Genomic DNA, 21,695 nt, shown 5'->3' on the forward strand with positions numbered 1-21,695 from the left:
CACATGTCCCGACATGCTTGCTGATTTCCAGTAACAGCTCTATTACACATACTGTTATACTGTGTTAAATAAATCAGAAACACATGCTTTTTACTTCATTTTCCAACACAACTGATGGAAAGAGAACCATAATACAGCTGTGACTTAAAATGTACATCAACAACCAATGTGTCTGGTTATGTGCATCACTTTGAAGTGTCCTCCCGCAACACTTTGGTTGTGTTGCACTGTATTTGCAGTAGGGATTTTCAAACCGCAAAGTCTGCAATTAACAATAATAATAGTTTTTTTTTCCTCTTTTTTTTTTTTTTTTTTTTTGCTAATGAGAGATCAGTAAGAGTTTTATACAATTAATATTTATATTTATGTTCACACAGTATTTCTTTATTGTATATAAATGTGCACTTCACATGTTGACATATTTCAGTGTTTGAGCTAGAGATTTGGTCTTATTTACATCTCTGCACCGTATTTTGTGTGAGATCCATAGACAAGATTTTAATGTTCATAAGAAGCCTGTCGTTCTACAGTACTTTGTTCCTTTCTCAGATTGTATTTCAGGGAATCAATTATTATTTTATTACATGTCTTTATAGCTTGAAGTTAAATCAATCAGTCAATACTCTACTGTGATTGTAATAGTTAAATTAAGATATGTAATTTGTATCAATGCATGCTTCAGTTCATCTCATTTCATCATAACATGTAGGCCTGGCATACAAGAAAAAATTGTTTATATGTTGATCGTATCATTTGTAGTGTGGGTTATATTATAGAATGGTTTATTGCTTGTGTTTTGTGGATAATGTAGAAGATAAACGACCCCCCCAAAAATTGCATGCTAAATCGCAATTGCAGTATTGGTCAAAAAAATAAAATTGCAATTAGATTATTTTTCAAAAATCGTTCAGCCCTAATTTGCAGTGCGTTTTTCTAATGTATTGTATTGTGGTCTTTGCAGTGCATTTTCTAAATGCTGTATGTGTGGTCAAATTGATGAAGATGTTTTTTTTCTCAACTTGCTTGTGTTTTGTCTTTTTGCATGTGTTTACTTCAGTTGCAGCGCTTTGAGCTCTCAGGGCCACTGTAGTTTCCCGTGAATTATCACCCACTGTCATTCAGACCCAACTCTTGCAATGTGTGCATTTTTATTGGAATCAAATGAAATGGGGGGGGATGATATTTTCCTTAACATTATTTTTCTGTATTCAAGACAACTTTTAACAAAAGGCAAATCAACATGTTGTGTATTTATTTATAGTTACGTTGTTTGAAACGTGTGATGTCATCAAATGGACTTTCTGTCTATTTGTTGTTAATGCATTTGTGTTCTCCTGGGAAAGTCTTAACCAACCACGGATATTGAGAAACAGCATTTACTAATAACCAAGTTTTGGAGCTAATCTAATTTAAATAGTGGATTATGAACAGACAAATAAATAGAAGGGAGACTAAATTAAAATCAATCATAGAGTTCTTAAAGGGGGCTTTAAAGACCTCGCACCATGTTGAACTAGCCCATAGCTAAATTAGCTACTACCAGCCCAACTAAAATCTTAATTTGTAAGTTAATCATGAATTGAAGAGACAGAAAACCCAAACTTTTATCAGACTACTCTAAACTGTAAACCTTCCCATGTGTATGGTAAGATTAGAAACTAATCCAGAGCTGTTTAATTACAAGCATTCAATAGCTTAGTGGCTGTGGAAATTACCAGAAATATACATAATGTTATACTTCTAAATTTGAACTTTGATACTCCCAGTTTCTTGTTTGACAGTAGGAGCTTGAATCTTTTCAACAAATGATGAAAAAGACACTAATGGATCTTGAGTTGCTCTCATGGAGAAAGCGTGAGTCAGATCAGGATCTCTGATGAATTTGTGAATGGTTCAAAATTAGAGAAATGGATTTCCTCTCCATGCTCATCCATTAAATCTAAAGATGGCACATTGTCGGTCGGCAAATCCATTATTGGGTTTATTTTGAGCAATGTGAATCTTAAAAAAAAAAATCCTCTAAATTCTTGATACAACACCTGCAAGTACTTCAGTGACCTTCATTTTTCTTGTCCTTTTTTGTTTATTAACCTTAACTTGAGTTTCCTTTTTTTTATTTTACTCCACTTTTATCTTGTGAATGTAGATAAAACATGTGTTTTCTAGTAACCTTCAGTATGATGACTCCAGGGAAGAAGCATAAAACTATCTTAAGATTAAAGACCAAAGGCTTGTGTGTGTTGAGGCACGGATAAAAACACACATACTTTGTGTCGAATTTAAAACCCCCTTTCACAAACACACTGTTCCAAATTTAACACCTCAGTTGTTTTGAAACGGTAAACATGTTATCCGGGGTGCTGATAAGACAGGAAACTCTTGAACCCTCACCGCAGCTCCCCGAGGAACTCAACAGTTTTCATGCTGGCAGGTTACCAGAGGTCACATCGAACACATCGCACACTAACTCATCTTTGGGTATCCTACTTTATCCACCTGAGTGTTGCACTACATATAACCCTCTGTGCTCTCCGCTGTGCTGAAGTGTTGGGACTTAGTGCCTGTGAAGTCGATGCCAGCTGTTGGTTTTACAGCCCACCTCTTGAGTAAAAGTAGCAGTTTCTCTCAAGTGCATTTAGTAAGTCTGTATCATTTTAGCTGCACTGTGTAAGATGATTTTTTTTTTGTTCTGCCAAGTCTAGACTTTAAATCCTGATTCTATTAATAAATAAGCACCCAGTTCTCTTGAGTTTGTTGTTCCTGCACTTTCTTATTGTTGGACCTCACTGCAGACATACTGACGTCAGCATTAGGCCTCTCCTTGTACACAAACAGCCGTCAGTTAAGTTTTTCTATCAGGGATGATAGAAAAGCAGCACTGGGTTGTTGTGTGCTATAGGTTTGGTGTCCATGGTGAAATCATTATATTAATTTGCAGATTGTCAAAGCTACAAGTTACTGTTTGTATTTTTCCTTAGGGTGCAAAGGGTAATCTAATTTCAGGAGAGGGGCAAGGTGTTTTTAAATTAAATTAATCCTAAAGATTTTCTGATAAGCTTGTTAAATACGTTGTTGCAAAATACCTTGAAGAGTTAACTTTTGCCCTTTGACCTGACAGTAAAGCCAAGGCAAAGGTAATATATCTAAAATGTACTTGAACCATTGGTCAGTTAAGTAATTCAAGGTTGTTGGCAAACACCAAACTAACTTGTTGTTAAAAGGCTTTGTATATTAAAATTGTAAGGCCGAAATGCAGTTCATATGCTCTGTCTAAACTGTATCTCTAACGTATGGTGACTGCCAGAATGCTTTAGTGCTCTACTATCTGGCTGTAATGGAGCACAGATGAGAAATGGCATACTGTAGTAGAGAATTATTCGGCAGTAATATGGTTCAAAAAACAAAGATAACACTGTTTATAAGATGTGTTTGGGTAAAGTGCTGAAAAAAATTTGGGTTGCTAAATGCCTTTGAAAATCAAAAAGTGCTGTCCATACAACTGCAATTGTCATCCATTAATATGCAATATCAACAAAAATAAGGGTCAAATTATATATAAAGCCATGCAAACAGAACGTTTTTGATCTGTTTTCCATATTTCTTTGTTGAAAATCCCAGAGCTGACTAAACCAAAACTAGAAATGCACTCAGAGAGTGCAGACCTTCGCCAAGCATATTATGATTGTCAACAGTTGCAACAGTTTAGTCCTACTTTAATGTTATGCTATGCTATGTTATGCACAGACAAACTCCCATAAACATAACCTCCTTGGTGGAGTTAATAATCGAGTTTGCTACCCATCAGCTAAATGAAGTTTCTTGGGTTTTTCATTTTGGCCTGTTGCGCATTTCCAAAGCAGGGGGTCACCGGCCTCTAGCACAACTATTTTGGTGGCTGTGGGATGAGAAAATTAAGAACCTTTGGACTAAACTACTCAGCCTGGGAAATGTGTAACAAGGCCAAGGATGTGGCGGTTAACCTGGGAGGAGGCTCAGAGGCTACCAATTTGACACTTCAGACTCTTTTATTCTGTGTAAAGCCATGTGAAATACATTTCCATCAGATTGTTTTTCATTGTTTTTGTCACCTGCCAGCTAGACCACATTTATACTTGCATTTAAACAACCAGCAAATTAGTCATGTCTGGATCTACATCCAAGCAATTAATCATTTACTGGCACAAATAGCTGTGAGATAATGACCAAGTCTCTTGAATTAATAGAAACTACTTTTAAGAGAAACTTCTGCCACCTGAATTTGAAACTCTGCTTAAAAATAGTTACTATATATTGGTTTACATTAAAATGTGTAAGAGGTTGTGAATTCACTGCCATTTTTAAAGATTGTGTTACCTTTCTAGTTTTTTGGATGATAAGACAGTGGGTATAAGGGTATGTTGTCTGTGGAACTTGTATCTGCAGAGAAAGCTAAGGGTCAAACTTTTGTCCTGAATCCTTCTCGTTACTTTGATTTTTTTCTTGTCTGACCAGAACGATAGTTAATGTCTGGAAAAGCTGTGTCTACAGCATGTTTGAAACATATTTTGACATACTGTCACAGCATGTTCTTGTTTAGAAAACTCAGTCTCTGCATTTAAAGTAGTGGATGCAGAAAGTAAATGTAGACATCAGGCTCCAGGGCTGTGTGGTGGCACTGAAGCTCCCACTGTCCCTCCATGCAAGAAAGATTTTACTTTGATTGTGCGTAGTTCCTGCTTAAAGCGACATTTTTCAGACAGGCTGGAGATGTGACTTGCCCTTTGGTGTGAATCTTAAGTATGACTCAGTGTCGTGTTATGATCTGCTGATCTACATAGCACAGTTAAATACCACTTTCATTATCTTTTACACATTACTTTGTTTCTTGTTTGTAAAGTAAGTGATCTTAAAATTTCAAAGACTGCTTTCACTTCATGTTTGTTTGGGAATAAAGTTGGCCTCCCTGTCTTCTAATTTGCAACATGCCCCAAGGCTGGATCCTGGCATATTTGAAAAACAAATGGAATCTGAAATTGAGTTCTTGTTTGTAAATGTGAATTCTAACTTGATAATATCAGTTTTTGCATCAGAATACATTAAACTAGACGAGGCTTGTTGTAAGAGCCCAGTCCTCGGCTGAACTTTTCCTTTTCAGAGAGCAAACATAAGCTACAACAGATGAAAGTCTAGCTTCTTAAAGTGGGCCAAAGGTGCAAGACAAGGGTCCATGATTCCAACAGACACTGATGAATTAGTCCTGGGTACTGAGCCATCTGTGGCTGGGTGAAGCTAAAAGGTCTGGGACTCCAAATAAACAGCACCTGATGAAACTGATTTGTGCTTCAAGTTGAAGTCCTCTTTGTTGTATTGGTCCATTATCAGGGAGACTTCTGCTGACTAATAGCCTGCTCAGTTTGTTATCTGAGTTAAACCCAGGAACCCACAGATAGAGTACTTTTTAACCAGGACCCTAGCTGTCAGCGATTTCACATTTATTCTAAAAAAAATGTCTATTGAGAGTTATTCTCAAAACTTACTTGACCCATCAGAATGGATTTTTTCATTAACAGTCTTACAAGATAACTGCTGCATTAATTAACTCAGAATAAAGGACAACAGCAAACCCTTCCTAATGAACTCAAGAGTACAAATTATCTAAGACTGAAACATCATAAAAACTTCTGACAAACAAAAATTGATGAAAAAAATAAAGGATTCTTGTGACTGTTTATTTTGAGTGTGGAGTCAAATTTTTGTGATCTATGAGCAGGTTTGGGGAGTAACGGTTTACATGTAATGGCGTTCCGTAATTAGGATACAAAAAAAGGTAACTGTAATCCATTACAGTACAGGAAGAAATATGTAATTAGGTTTAGAGGTGTCCCAGTCCAATATTGATATCGGATATCGGTCCGATATCAGCAAAAAAACAAATATCGGTATCGTATCGGTATACATCTAAAATCTCCGATATAAGCACTCCGATATAAGCAGCCCATTCCAGACTCCGCTCCTGCTGTTTTTATTTGATTTATTTAGGTTATTTTCTGGGTTGTCTAATTTATTCTTTATTTTATTCAATTACTAGTCTTTTTTATGTTTAATGTTCAAATTTCTGTTACCCATTGGTTAATAATAAATGGGTCAGTTTTTCCTCATACCTACTGTTGCTGACTACTGTTCTTTGTTTGAATAATATCACTTATCACTTAATATCACTCAATCAAGCCTTTTCTAACATGACAGACTTACTACAAAATAAGTAATAAAAGTACGCTTGTTTAATACTGATATTGTATCGGATTAATATCGGCATCGGCCAATACTCAATGCAATAGTATCGGTATCGTATCGGAAGTGAAAATGTAATATCGGGACATCCCTAGGTTAGGTTACTGATATATTTGATAAAACAGGGATTAATCAGCGGGATTACATTTTAAAATCAAACAGGATATACTACAATGCAGCAGACACATGCACAGTGAGCGCGCATTGCGACACTTTATGACGCAACATCACAACAAACCAACACGTGAAGCGACCACCCACGTAGCCTCGAGCCATATGTCAACATAACCTCAGCTAAGATCGTTCACCATTATGGCCCCTCTGGGCAAAAATAGCCTTCACCGGGTGGAAACTGTGGCATCATTTTGAGTACGAAGTACCAAGTCAAACTGCTGACGTTTGCTGAAATAGACGGAAACCCAGTAAGCTTAAGTTCAAGTTTGCTAGCTTGCTAACCTGTCAATAACTGTGTCCACACTGTACTGTGTGGACACATGGTTTGTTCAAAAATACAGTTGATGCTCTTAACTCCTGTACTAAAATAGAGCCTTCTCTGTTAATTTCGAAAATGGAGCACATTTGAAAGTTTGCTTTGAAAAGCACATTGTCTGTCAACTTTGTAAACAATACTGTTTATCAGTGGAATACTTGGATAATTTAGAATCAGTAGGTGTACTGCCTGAATTTGCTTTACAGTTTTTTCTTTTTTTTTTTTTTTTCTTTTTTTAAAAGGGGTTTGCTGGTGTCTTTACCTTGTCTTAATGTTGGGTTTCTGCTAATACAATTTTATTAGCATTTACGGGTGTAGACCTGTTAATGTTTTTATAAAGTGTCTTGAGATAACGTTTGTTATGATTTGGCGCTATGCAAATAAAGATCGATAAAGACTAATACAATTCAGTATATGGACCTATGAGTTGTTAAAAATACTGTGGGTTATCTCAGTCTGTGTGATCAACTAAATCAGCATATCCTGTATGCAGAGTAAAAGGAGATTTTATTGTTTTTTTTTTCTCTGAAAAAATACACCGAGCAAATGACACATCTTTCTTATTCTTTTGTCTTTATGTGTATGTTTGGTATCGAAGAAATCCAAAAGTGACTAAAAGTAATCAGGTACGTTACTTAAATATTGCGATACTTAGAGTAAATTACTGATTACATTTTTTAACAGGCAACTTGTAATTGAACTGGATTACATTTTTAGAGTACCCTCCCAACCCTGTCTATAAGGTCTTAACTTGAGAGACTCTTGACAGAGGACCTTAAGTATCTTAGAGAAATAGGTAATACTCAAAACAAGTGTCATTTCTGAACCTTTATTATTCTATCACATAATCCCCAGCTTTTATTCAAATGTAGAATCCAAAAGGTATATATCAAGGAGATATGACTCAGGTACAGCCTGACAAAGCACCTTATGTAAAGGTTTAGTCTGGGCTGCTTTTATGCTAACAAGACAGTGGATGCAAAAAGAAACCTATTACAAAATGGGCTGCCAAAGTAAGTTGCCCTGCCAGCTTCAACTTGATCATGTTTTTAATTGGCTGCAATGCACAATCCCTACAGGACCTGAACTTCTGCTGCACCCTGAAACATGCAGATAGATTAGGTTGACCTCTACCATCTCAGATACACACATTCAAACACTCCTCTCCTGCAGGAGGCTGCAGTGCCCGGGGACCAAAACCCACAGAGAAGACAAGTTTCTTCCTGTCTTTAGGTGCTTTCAACAGTAAAGACCTGAACTCCTTCGTACTCAGCTGCACTTTACTTTGAGTCTGAACAAAGTAGCTCAACATGTTGAACAAAGTCACACCGTTGCCCCATAACTGGATGTTTATTGCAAGTTCACGTTCATAAGGAGAGTATGAACTTTCAGTTTGCCTGTTTCTATATTTGTACACATTTTGTTGCACGCTGTTTATCTCTTTTATTTGAACACATACCATGCTCCTGTGTTCAAACCCTTATTCTCCTTCTAAAGGTTCCGTGTAATGAAAAACATGTTTTTTCCTTCCTAAAAATCTTCAAGCCAAACAACCCTGAGACAGTGGAAGCGAAGAAGCCTCTGCATCGTTTCTGTAGCCCATCTACCGGGAAAACTAGCCTCTGCAAGGCAATTTGAATAAGCCCCTGCAGTGACGAACTGACAGAAGTGATTTGCTGAGGCAAGATGCAAAATAATTCCCAGCCCTGAAAAGATTCCGCCTCCTCCTACGCTTTTGTGGTTTTGCATCGGTCTGCAGAGTCAAAATGTCAAAGGTTAGAGTCAGACACGCAAACAGCTCTGTTGTTGGTTGCAAAAGAAAGAATACGAATGTCTTTAGAAAAGCGTGGTTGCTGCTTTAGTTTATCACCACTTTCCCTTGGACTGCTTTAACAATAAGTGCACACACGAGACAAGACAGAGGCTGAGACTCTGCAACAGTTTGGAGTCAGATTCTGGATCATATACATCTGAAGTGGGTTCTCCTGAGCGCTCATCATGTTTGCTTTGGTGTTTTTCCACCTCTGCATTTATCTTTACTATTTTGCAACCTCAAACAAGCATAAAAAGATCACAGCATAGCATAGGTTTAGGAACTGAGAGGATGCAGATTCTCCTCTGCCGGTGAATTTGTGACACTTTTCTCAATTTAAAGGAAATGTTGAAAACAGTTATTTGTTATGTTTCAAAACATTTTCATTAGATGAGTATTTAACGATAATCTGAATCTATTCAAGAAGGACGCATCCAGCTTAAATTCATCAAAAAACAGGCTGGTGATTCAAGCTGAAAAACTGGTCAGTCTCTTACGCCTTTATGCCTTAGGCACCAGAGTTGTTCAGTGTTGCTGGTCAAAGCTGTTTTGATAATTTGGAAACGTCTTTGACTGGCAATGGCTTTGCTACTAGTGCTTGTCTCCCTTTAAGTGTCAAGAAATCCATCAGTGCAATAAGTATGATCAAAACCTGCACAGGCTGAATGCTAACGAGATGACTCCACATGTAGATGTGGGCCTGTCTTCTACTTCTATGATGTTACTTTTACTGAATGACCTTCATCATCATCATCTTAAGGTCTTTGCACACTGAGTCTGTTTTTTGTTCGTCCAAAATTGATGCATGTTACAAAAGAAATACAATCCCAAGTTATGTCAATCATACTTGTTAGGCAAAAAAAATAAAAAAATGGACATATCCTAATTTTTTGTTTGACAATGTCAAAATTAGGATTCTTTGTCAGAAAATCTTTTTTTTTTCCAAATCCTTCATTTCAGTCTTTGTTTATAAACTGGATTGCAAAAAAAGTTAACATTTCTCTCCCTGACTCATGTGATGAGCATTTAGTGTGAAAATATGGCTTCTGATATAGTCTGTGGACATAATCATCATCATTTATCTTTTTTACATGGTCTGATGTTAAAAAAGCAAACGAAATAACGCAAGAATCCTAAATATCAAAGCATCTCAATTTAAATCGAATCGGCACCCCAAAAATCGTAATAGAATTGAATCGTGAGAATACCGTCCCAGCCCTGTCTGTCTTTTTTTTTTCGAAACAAGTTCCATTTTTTTGCAGTTATTCGCATCTGCCCAGTTCATTTCTTGGATAGTTTGACAATTCAGTGACACTATAGGCTCCTTGCAACATCTCATTCTCACATTTTCTGATATTTTGGGCGTTGTTTTGATGATGAATAGAGACTTGACGCTGTGCCTTTGTGTGCTTCCGCACGCAATTGCTTGATTGTTGCTTGATGATTCAATTTTTCTCGTACTATGAATTTTTTGCAATTACAAACATAAATGCATCGGATTCAGTAAGCAAGGTGTCTGTGCGTGACATTTTTTTTTTCGGTGTACAGATCCAGAAAATGCATCCAAAAAAATGGACTTAGTGTACAAAGACATTTACAGCCGTCTAATAGTGAGGTGGAATACGATAATTACCTTTTTGTCTACATATGTCACTGGGCAGAGTTACATAATCCATCTGTGTCTTCAACCCACAGTGGTAAACAAAATAATGGACCCTATGAACCATGTAGTTCCTGGGAATGTTTTACCAGGAACTAGAAGTTCCTGAACCTTCTGGTTGAAAAACACCTAATACCTATTGTTCCACATTAGTTTCTCAATGCCAGTTTTTTTTGTATTAACACCTGATTATATTCCCACCCTGCTGTTTCTCAATCTGAGTGAAACGCATTTTATAAGTTTAAATGACACAATGAACAAGTTGTTTTAACCTGCTGTGATTATAATTATACATGTGTTGCTAGGCACTGATTGGACACATGAAGCAAAGACTGCTGGCACCAGTGCATAATTCTGTCAAGCAGATCTGGAATGACCCTATCTGTAACCTGTGTATAACTATACACCATGTATATAATTATACCACTCATATAATAAGCATGTGTCTGACATCATGACGTGTAAATTACAGTCATCGCCATCCTCAGTGCTAAGTTGTTTAATTTCACAGTTTGGAGAGTGAAGCATACTTTACATCGAGTGCAGCACAATCACTGTTTGCTGGAGACTTGTTCGAAATCTGAACAAAAAAAGTCTCCAGATAAGGAAAAAGGACCTCATTTAACCCTCATTTATAAAATACATGATGTTCCTTTTAATTGCTGTGTAAATCTTAATAAAATAAGCAATGTGTTTCCGCCTCAAGACAACTTTTGCTCTCCACAGCTGTTAGCGCATGGCACTGAGCCTGAAGCTTTAACCATGCAGCCCCTTCTAAGCCTTTCACTTGTTATGGCCATGTGAGTAAGCACACACGACTCAGCAGAAATATAGTGCCGCACTAAAAGAGATAAACTTCCAGTTTGAATCCTGAATGTAGAAGGTGTTCCACTTTTATAGGTGGGCAACGCTGTCGAAAAAAGCACTTTAACTGAGAGCCAAATGTGTCAACATCAGAGAAACTTTTTGTGGTTCATTTCGAGTTTAAACAAAAAGAACATTTCACAAGATTGTCTTACTTGTGCACTTTTTCAGCCCGGACCCTTTCTTCAAGGCATGACGGCTGAGCTTGCAGTTGAAGTTGTTCTCCCAAAACTCAGCAAACCAGATATTCCTCCTGTTGTTCTCCAGAGTTCGGCTGATGAAGTAGCGATCAAACCCTAGACAGATCAATGAGTTTGCCGTCACTGACACAGCCTGCTTATGTGTAAACAACACTTCATGATCAGTTTGGGAGCCCATGTCTCGTACGGTATGATTAATTGAGTATGATTTATGCTCAATTAACTTTATTGACATTTAAGTTTTGGCACTTTTGAGATCAAATGATTAATGAGTCAGAATTACACAATTACAAGATCCAGCTCAGCTTTATGTAGATGATCTTTCTTCCTGAAATATGCACAGTTTTATGAAAAAAGGAAACCAGATGCATGCACAAGGCCCTTTTCTGTACCTTTTATGGACTGCCGCTTGGGAAGGATGGTAACAGCTCCCTCTGCCATCTCCTCCTGGTGCACAACCGGAGAGATCTTTGAGCCCCAGCTGTCGGAGCCCACCCAGATGAAATGACCTGTCTGGTTGGCCTTTTTAGCCGCATGCAGCAGCCGCCTGCAAAGGTGAAGGAACAGATGTTGCGACTGATAAGGTCAGCATCCCTACCAGCTCCTCTTTGATTTTATTTTTTCATAGAATTCATTACAGTGTGGTCGGGCAGAGCAGGAATGAAATGACTGTGTTACCACATGTTTCTGCTGCTGCTGCAGATCTGCTTTTCAAATCTTTAAAGAAACGTTACGTAACCACCATCTGGTCTTACCTGATGTCGTCTTCGTTGGCGAAAAGTATGACGACTCTTGCGTTGGGGTTTTCTCTGAGTCGCTGGATGACCTTTTCGAAAACTTCTGGCTTAGGTTCCCTTGGAATCTTCACAGACTGGGAGATGCACACGCCTCCTGAAAACACAGTTTATAGAAGTTAATTTCATAAATCGAAGGCACTATGGGGGCTGCAGTGACTTCAGAAATATAACTGTTGTGTAAACTGAAGTTAAATATAACCAAGCCCAAGCAAACAGGGATGGTGGAGGTAATTTATGATTAATAAATTCACCAGGGAATGCTTGCAGGATTGAGATAAAGTAAAATGTGGAACTTCTTTTAAAAGCAATCCAGAAGTTTATTATCCAAAGAGTGACACAACTTTTTTTCATGTTGCCCCACAGACTCATTGATGTCTTTTGATATTCTTCAGCATATTTAAAAAGTTTTGTCATATTTGAAATTCTTCACATCCTGACATCAATCAATAAGTCAGATACTCTTGAAGAAATGAGAACAATTGCCTGTCCTAGTGACAGTTGCAAGACTTTAGTAAGTCTTGAGAATTACTTCATTTTGACTGCACATTAAAGGTCTTTGGAGACCATTTTTTTTAAATGTATTTTTTGGATCCGTAATCTGAAGAATAGGTCATGCATAGACACCTTGCACATGAAATCCGATGCCTTTATTTGGAATTATATGCAAAAATTTTGTACCAGAAAAATGGAATCATCAAGCAGTGATCAAGCAATTGATCCTGAGCAGTGGCTGTCAGGATGTTGGAGGTATGCGCGCAGGAGCTCTCTCTCACACACACACACACACAGGGGCAGGCTTACAGACACATCATCACACACATACAATGTTCAGCATTTAAACATCGACAAAATTAGACAGGCACAGGCTCACAGACACACTGTCGTGCGCACACACACGTCTTCATTCATCATCCAAACATTGCCCAAAATGTGTAGAGAAAATATGTCAGAAAATGTGAAAATGTTATGTTGCAAGCCTACGACGTCTCTTGATTGTCAAACTACTAATGAGCTGGGCATATGCGAAAAAAACACAAAAATTGAACCAGTATGGAATAAATTTTCTATCTCATATCAAGAGCATTTTTAATTGATTTGAGAGCAGTATTTTATTGATTTCATGCTTAGATTTTGAGATATTGTCTTCCAAAACTCTGCTCTTGCGCTCAACTTTCAAGGAAGAACCCGAGTATGAGCACTGGAAATTTGCGTGAGCAGCATTGTAAACAAGCACGAGGACACAGTTTAAGCACGCACGGCATTGTAAACAAGAGTGAGGACACAGTTTGAGTGGTGCAGAGAAAATCTGAGTGCAAGAGCAGAGTTTTGAAAGACAATATCACAAAATCTGAGCATGAAATATGTTTCAACAAAGTAATGACGGACGGAAGTTTTGGATTGGGCTGCATGGTGGCGCAACAGTTAGTGCTGCAGCCTCACAGCAAGAGGGTCGCCGGTTTGATTCCTGGCTTGGCCGGTGGGCCTTTCTGTGTGGAGTTTGCATGTTCTCCCCCGTGCATGCGTGGGTTCTCTCTGGGTACTCTGGCTTCCTAACCTGACACGCCAGGCGGACAGTTTCATATATCCGCCACGGAATTATTTCACAAGTCCATCTGGGTAGCAGCTCTTCCGATTTGTTTTCAGAGGCGGGACTTTAAAAAAAATCTGCAGCTGGTGATTGGACAACCGTTCTGATTAACACACTCACCACGGACCAATCCACATCAAGCCACGTAGCTTACGTGAGCCGATGCTTCTGAGAAACAATAGATGAACAACTACTGAATCACAAGAAACGGCTGTGAAAAAGGGGTTAGATGACAGCTTCCGTTTTTATAAATTTAACTTAAGAATCAAAGGAACGCCGACAAGTACGAAAGTCTGCTGACGTCACGTCTGCTCCCACAGCTCCCGCCTCTCTTCCCTCATTGGGCCGGTCAGAATTTAGCCGAGTGAAATCGTTGGTCATTGGAGCCTGGCAAGATGGACCTGCAGGAGTTCAGAAACTGAATCAGACAGGTTTGTCTGCTCTGCAAGGTTACCTTTCTCCCAAAAAATGCTCATCAGGTTAAGTGGTCACTCTGAATTGTCCCTAGGTGTGAGTGAGTGTGTGAATGGTTGTCTGTCTCTGTGTCAGCCCTGCAATTGACCTAATGACGGCTGGGATAGGCTCCAGCCACCCATGACCATGAACAGGATAAGCAGTTCAGAAAATGAATGAATAGAAATGTGAAAATGTGATGTTGCAAGTAGCCTACGGTGTCTCTAAATGGTCAAACTACCTTGGAAATGAGCAGGGCAGATGCGAAAAAACGCAAAAAATTGAACCTGTTCAGAAAAAATAATGTCGGACGAAAGCTTTGGATCAAGAGTGCAAGCATGATTGAAATAGCATGGGATCATATTTATTTTTTAACATGCATAAGTTTTGGACGGGAAAAACAGACTTAGAGTGCCTTTAGTATAAAGCATTAAGTGAGCCACCAGCTGGAGATGTCCTTCAAAAGAAGTTGATCCTGCCTCAATTTTCCCTTAGGGCCACTCACATAATAATCTCTTGGTCACTAGTACATCAAACTACACCTCTCTAAACTGCATCTTTCTGAGCAGCAGGATAGATTCCCAGCGTCAATCCTCCTAACACACAAAATATGACCGACAGTTTGAGGGAGTGAAAAAACAAACAAAGGGTTTTGATGTGTTTTGTGCAGTCTGAGCTGTGTTTCCTCTGCTTCTCCAACCGGATTTCTTGGTTGAGATTTAGAGTGTCTCAGCGTGCCGTGTTTGTCCCAAGGATTATTTTTCAGCGTCCCGTTGCCCTCGGGACAGTGAGGAGAGCAGAAATTTCTTTTCACACTTTGTGCCCTGCTACTCTCTTATATATGTGTATAGTCAGCCTATCATTGCTGTAGATGCAGTTTATCTGCAGGGCGGATTAACTTTGGGAATAAGTCTTTGCCAAAGAGCGTGTGCTTATTTACAGTGTCACAAGCAAGGTGAACAGGAGAGTGTGAGACGTTGTTCTTCAAAAAGCAATCAGGGGAAACAACAATGAGGGGGAAGTGATGGTGAGTTATTAAAAATTTACTGCAAATTAATTGTAGTTGAGTCATGTAATTATCCAACACCTACACACACTACAACCTGCATTGGACACAGATGGATAACTGCAGCAGCATGGAAACTAAAGGCTTCTACAGAGACTTATTTTGGGACGGGTAAATTATTGTCCTGTCTATGTGTCATAACTGTTGTGATTGAGACTGCTGTCACTCTGTGGTCTTCCAGCTCACTGAGGAGGCCTCTACATCTCGATTAAGCTGTCCATAAAAAGTTTCGAGGTCTGATTCGAAGTCCCCGTGTTGGATGAAGCTGTCTCATCAGCTGTCACTGAGCCTCGTTAAGTTTGAGAAGGTCAGACAGATTTTCAACCTTAGTCCTCAGACATGCGAGGATTTAAAATTTTGTCAGCAGTTATGGCCTGTACGAAGAGCTGGGGTCAGTCAACCTATGGGAGTGCAGGCTGCAATAGCCTCCAATAGTTTATGGCACAAGAAATCAATCCAAGCTGCTTGGGCCAAACATTTATGATCTTGACCTCCAGGGATTATCTGGCGTTTTTTAATCTAAAATTAATGGACCTGGGGTTGTTTTCGTAAACTGAGGCAGGGCAGCAGGATGTTAAGTCCCTTCACCTTTCATTCAAACAAACAGGAAACATTTCCATATCCCGTCCTGTATTATATTGAAGTATGTGGAACAATGAACTTACTGGATGAACCCCAAAGCTCAAACAAGCATATAAAGTTTTTAAAAGTTCCCCATCGTGAGTCCCATTATTTCAACAAAGGAAAACTGAACATTAACCCACTGACCTGATAATACAGCAGTACATTGACCCCACTGCTCTTCAGCTCTTAGAGTCTTGTTATACTTTGTTTATACTTTACTCTAGTGGAATTGAGCTCTTTGCTTTCAGTTCTGAGTGAATACAGTTTAAGCAACCATGATTACCAGTGTTTGTGTAATATTCCCCGAAGGGCACTTGCCCCAAACTTACATTTTAAAAATGAATGACTGTTTATAAGAGTGAAGTGGCACTTTGTTTTACTTCATTAATATACTCTGACTACTTAGTTTCCTTTTCAGATAGGGGTGCTTTTCTTTGGTTGTCCTATAAAGTAGTAGAGAGCAACATTTATATTTAGACAGTGATATTGTTTTTAAGTTCTGTTGATGCAGCTTTGCATGAAAGTAAACAGGAAGGTCTTCTCAGTTCTGTCAGAAAGCTCTGATTGGTCAGTTGAGTGGAGGGAATAGCTTTCAATCAAGCAGCAGTGGTGAAAAAAGTGCCACCAGTGAAGAGGAGCTGAGTGACTGCAGTTCTTCAAGTGTCACACTGGCCCTGATTAATCAATCAATCAATCAATCAATCAATCAATCAATCAATCAATCAATCAATCAATCAATCAATCAATCAATCTTTATTTGTATAGCGCCAAATCATAACAAACGTTATCTCAAGACACTTTACAATAACATTTACAGGTCTAGACCCGTAAATGTTAATAAAATTTTATTAGGAGAAACCCAACATCACGACAAGAGGGGGTGGTTGAACTTGCACTGTGTCTGATGCAGATACTAACATATTTTTAGTGTGCAAACTGGTTAACTACAAACTGATTTTAATTAACATTATGTGTTGTCATTTTGTAGCCTTGCCAAGAGGTCCATCACTTGTGCAGCATTATGCATGAATAGACTGGAGCATTATAGTTATTTTTACATGAGACAAGTCGATTTCTTGTGCTCTCATGTAACTAAATGTCTTCAAACAGCCAGCTGTTTCACACACAGTTCAGCTTAATATGATAATAGTGTTAGGAGTGAATTAGTAATATTCATGGCAACAATTGTAATCAATACAGTTTCCTAATAAATACACACAAAATTTTGATCCAGTTTTCTCTGCAGAGACTTAACTGGGGACATTGGAGCGTTTTTAAATCAAGGAAAACAGCCTCTCTAATTTTTTAAGTAAATCGATAAAGGAATATTGAATACATTCTAGATGTCATATGTAATTCAAATACCTTAATATTAATATGTGGACCTCTGTATGTTTGCCTAAAAATGAACTTCTCTTATATGTTCCAATAATTCTCTGCCACAGAGATTTTCTTTGCTGAATCCAACTCCTGGGATTTGAGCGAACCCTCTGTCCGCTTCCATATTGATAAATGCTAATATGTGTGTGAATATGAGCGTAACCCCAATTTTTCCATCATATGCATGTTTGATAAATGAGGAGCTACTAAGATGGATAGATTTAAAGCTGAATGAAACGTGTTTGTTGCATGGCACAAACACAGTTTTGGTCTCTATCCAACATGTCTTTGCAGGGTTGGGTTATAATTTGTTCATTTTTACGACATTCATATCTGTTTGTGGAGCATCCATGCCATAGCATCAGCTCCACCTTTTAACCTGAGATTTGAAACACCTCTACAGGTATCAACAGATGATGGCACAAAGACTACAACCATGTTTTATTCCCTCAGGAAACACACTTTCGATTTTGTACAGCGCTGAATCCTGTTATGACAACTAGTAGATTGTTTATACATAAACATCAAAGACGTGTTCACGGATCAATGGTTTCCAGTACAACACCACTACCTGGTTTCATGTTTTCACCAGGCTGTCAGGACCAAACATTGCATGCTGTTTTTTTTAAGTTTCGAGAGCCTTTTGGACATTTATCACAGCTTTCTGAACAGGAAGTGCAGTTTGTGTGTTTGATCCCAGAAGTGATGTGTGGTATCCCTGAAAATCACACTTAAACTGTCAGGATGCTTCAAATCATCTTTTAGTTTATGGTAGAGTGCTGCAGGGAGTGTGCATCTTGGCTGCAGTCGTGCGAGCCTTTCATCACTCCAGCCGTTTGTGTGTGATGACCCAGTTGTCCAGTTGACTCAAACAGGCTCTATTATCGGTCATTTGCTGTGTTTACTTGGATTTATGGCTCAGATAAGTGAGAGGCGTGCCATTACTTTGCTGTTTCTCACATGCCATGGTAGAGGACTACTCAAGTGGTAGCCCGGCGTTGTTTTCATTTTATTTAATGGAAACTAATAGTGACATGCAGCTGATCTAGTGTCAGAGCAACCACAGACATATAATCCGTCTTTGCCACAGCAGCTTGAGCAGCTTTGTTTTTCTGCTTTTATTCATATTCAGATGCCTTCCAGATACAAACACTGACACCACAGCACACTGGGTGATTTTCAAGCTAAGACATCAACAACTGCCGCCTTTTTCCCCTATCTGAATTATGAGAACATGAGATTCCACCACCACAAAATCAGATTATGTCAATGTTGCACACAGAACATAAAGGAGCACATGAAGTGAAGACTGCAACCGTTAGATTGAGACTTCCAGAGGGGGAAAAAAAAAAAATCTGTTTATATATAAAAGAAGGAAAATGTCACAGTGTGAGCATTGTTTTGTCTTTCATGTTGTATCAGAGGCCAAATTTAGGTCAGTCAGTTGATCAGGCAGTTTATTTCCTTCTAGTGTGGAAATCTCACTTTTCATTACTGGATTAAGTGTGTAACTGCAAAGCTTAGTGTATGACTAAATCTCTGTTTTAACACTGAATAGTTTCACCCCAATTTACACCCCATGTTCAGGAGGCTTTGTTAGTGGGAGTGTGTTTGAAGGTTGATATATTTACACCTCAATTCTCTTTTTTTTTCTTTTTTTTTTTTTAGACCAGGTTATGTCTGCAAGGTTCTCCTGATTTCAAGCCTTTAATTATCATTTTTTTTTATTTTATTTACTTGTTTTTTTTAAGCAGTCTAAGGCAACATTTTCAAGCTGGACTGAGGTGACCAGTGGCCTATAGCACGAAGTGCGGCCAACTTATCCACAGTAACTCACATCTATCCAGGATTGAGTAACCGTAACAATAGCAATCAGGATAATTGATAGCACGACGCAAGTTATCAACACGGTAACTCAACCCAGGATCGTCTCATCAAGAGCCGTGAACGCGCACGTAAAAGAGGAGGGCTCAGAGGCAGCTGACCAGTCACAATCATGAGCGACTAAGAAAGCTCCGTACTTCACCGCTGAAGTGCAGCGGCTGATAATGACGATTCTTTTTTTTCTTAATGATAAATAAATAAATAAAGAACAATAAAACAACACAATAATAGCAAAGGGAAGCACATAGTTTATTGAAGTCTGCATCTGTCGAGCTAATCAACAACAAAGATGTGAAATCTCAAAAAAACAGCAAACCCCACATATGACTGCATAAATATACGAATTTTATGTAAATTTGTCTGTTACACCAAAATGACATCTGGTAAAAATCTAAAGTAGAATATACCAAATAGCTTCAACTTCCCATTTGGTGAGACATCAGGAGCTAAAGTGTTGCCCACTTTGACAGATTTTCACAATCCTAACAGATGTTGAAAATGTGAGACCCCAAATATGACGTCAGATAAAAGCAGATTTAACAGTTTTGTTCCCACAGTGTTAGATATGTGTTATGTGTGTTAAAGTGTTAGCATATGGCCAACACTGCACACCACACATGAACAGATTCTTTTCACAGACAAGCAGTCAACATCCTCTACTGTGGAACTCACGGACATCCTGTTGTGGTCACACTTGACTTTAAAGTCAACAAAAATGGAGAAACACAAGATGCTGTCATGCTCATCCTTCTGATGCATAACCTTCTGCCATATCTGTGATTGATCATTTTAAATAAGCATTTTATTCCATGCTTTACCTTTATAACTGCCCTTCTACTGTGTTTACTGTTTGTCCTTCCTCAGAAACTTGCTTCCTAGATGGGCATAATTTTGTGCCATGTGCAAATCCTGATCAGGGTTTGTAAAATCACTTGTTACATGTTAAAATGGAGAATATATTCTTTTGAAAGAGAATTCAAAAATCTGTCAAGAACTTGACTTAGTTGTCCAAGTGCATGGGCACTGTGCGTCAATAAAAATATCCAATCACATGGAAGCAATTCAGAAGCATTTAGGGATTTATGGCTAAAATGCACTGGATACGTCTGCTGTGCATCTGTGAACGGATCAAATAGGTTTCATTCAAATCAATGTGTCAATTTACGCTGGATCTGTTCTGTTGCGTGTTAGGACAAGTAATATGCAGCCATCCTATTTTTGATAGACGGAGAGCTATGAGGCATAAATTCAGCAAGATCAAGCAGGACAGTAAGTCATGACCAGAAACTACCTAAAAACACCCAGGGACTTTCAGAATAATACAGACGGTGTCAAAACCAGTTTGTATTAAGCTTGACTGCAATGATAAATGGACATAATGAGCGAAGCCAGACCAGGAGTCAACAGGTTTAAGGTTTTATAGCCCAACATGTATTAAGAGAGACTTATCAATTGAGTGGGAAGTGCGGGAACTCCTCGGTCTCGTGACCCCAGCTGTCTGTCAGTCATGCAGCTTGTTGGACTGAACATGCAGTCAGTTTAAGTTGACAAACTCAGTCAAGAGTCAAGACGCAGTGCAACGGAGTCCCACTGCAGACTTTTCTGGTGTTTTTCAAGCATTAGACATGGTAAAGATCTGCTAAAGTTAAACCAAGCATCAGAAGCAAGAAGAAACGTGATTCAAGGGACTTTGAACGTGGCATAGTTGTTGCTGCCAGATGGGCTGGTCTTAGTATTTCACAAACGGTTGATCTGCCAGGATTTTCACACACAACCATCCCTAGGGTTTACAGAGTGGTCCCAAAAAATAGAAAATATCCAGTGTGAAGCAGATCTCAGGAACAGAATGCCTTGTTGACCCCAGAGGTCAGAGGAGAATGGACAGACTGGTTGGAAATCAAAGAGGGCAACAGTAATTCAGATAACCCCTTCTGAAGACTATCTCTGAACACACAACACGTCCACTCCAGGTGTCACTCCTGTCATGTAGGAACAGGAAACTGGACTATAAAATACTGAAAAATGTTGCCTGGTCTGATGAGTCTGGGTTTCTATTGCCGTAGTGATGGAGACTCCCAGCAGGACACCACTCCATGTCACAAAGCTCAAATCATCACAAACTGGTTTCTTGAACTCCAGTGGCCTTCACAGTTACCAAGTCTCAGTCCAAGCGAGCACTTTTGGGATGAGGTGGAATGTAAGATTCTCATCCTGGATGTTCCGTCAACAAATCTGCAGCAAATGCCAAATACTCGACAAATATAATCTATTAAGTTTCTCAAATTTTGTATGATTTAAATCATCCTGCTTAATTTACAAAGTTTTACACCATTTGGCCCCTCCAACAATTAATGAGTTCATCAAGCAGAAATTAATCTGTGGTCCTACACGAGTGACCTGGGCCGCAGTCAGAGGAGACTGTGAACTTCCACTAAGATGACCAGTGTTCTCTTAAAACGTCTTGTCAGTCCAGAGTTCGAAGATTTGGAGCAGTCTTCCTTTATCAGTTAGGGACTGTCCAGGTCTGCAAGCATTTAAGAAACAGCTAAAACCGTGGCTGAGAGAAACGCAGTCATGTTAGCATGTGTGACCTATAAGTTGCTCAT

General features: G+C 38.8%; 1 protein-coding gene across 1 annotated transcript in view; it reads right to left on the bottom strand.

Moving 5' to 3' along the window:
• LOC141787868 (metabotropic glutamate receptor 4-like) overlaps window positions 1-21,695 on the bottom strand; it is a 298,257-nt gene that overhangs the window by 52,869 nt on the left and 223,693 nt on the right. Inside the window, exons 4-6 of the mRNA XM_074666566.1 lie at window positions 12,053-12,188; window positions 11,690-11,844; window positions 11,253-11,393 (exon numbers count right to left, since the gene is read on the bottom strand). Coding sequence (XP_074522667.1) covers window positions 11,253-11,393; window positions 11,690-11,844; window positions 12,053-12,188 — 432 coding nt within the window. The remainder of the gene's footprint in view (window positions 1-11,252; window positions 11,394-11,689; window positions 11,845-12,052; window positions 12,189-21,695) is intronic.

The sequence above is a fragment of the Halichoeres trimaculatus genome, unplaced genomic scaffold, assembly GCF_033239565.1.
Source record: "Halichoeres trimaculatus isolate MK-OKI-2021-1 unplaced genomic scaffold, fHalTri1.1 fHalTri1_scaffold_1, whole genome shotgun sequence".
Taxonomy (NCBI): domain Eukaryota; kingdom Metazoa; phylum Chordata; class Actinopteri; order Labriformes; family Labridae; genus Halichoeres; species Halichoeres trimaculatus.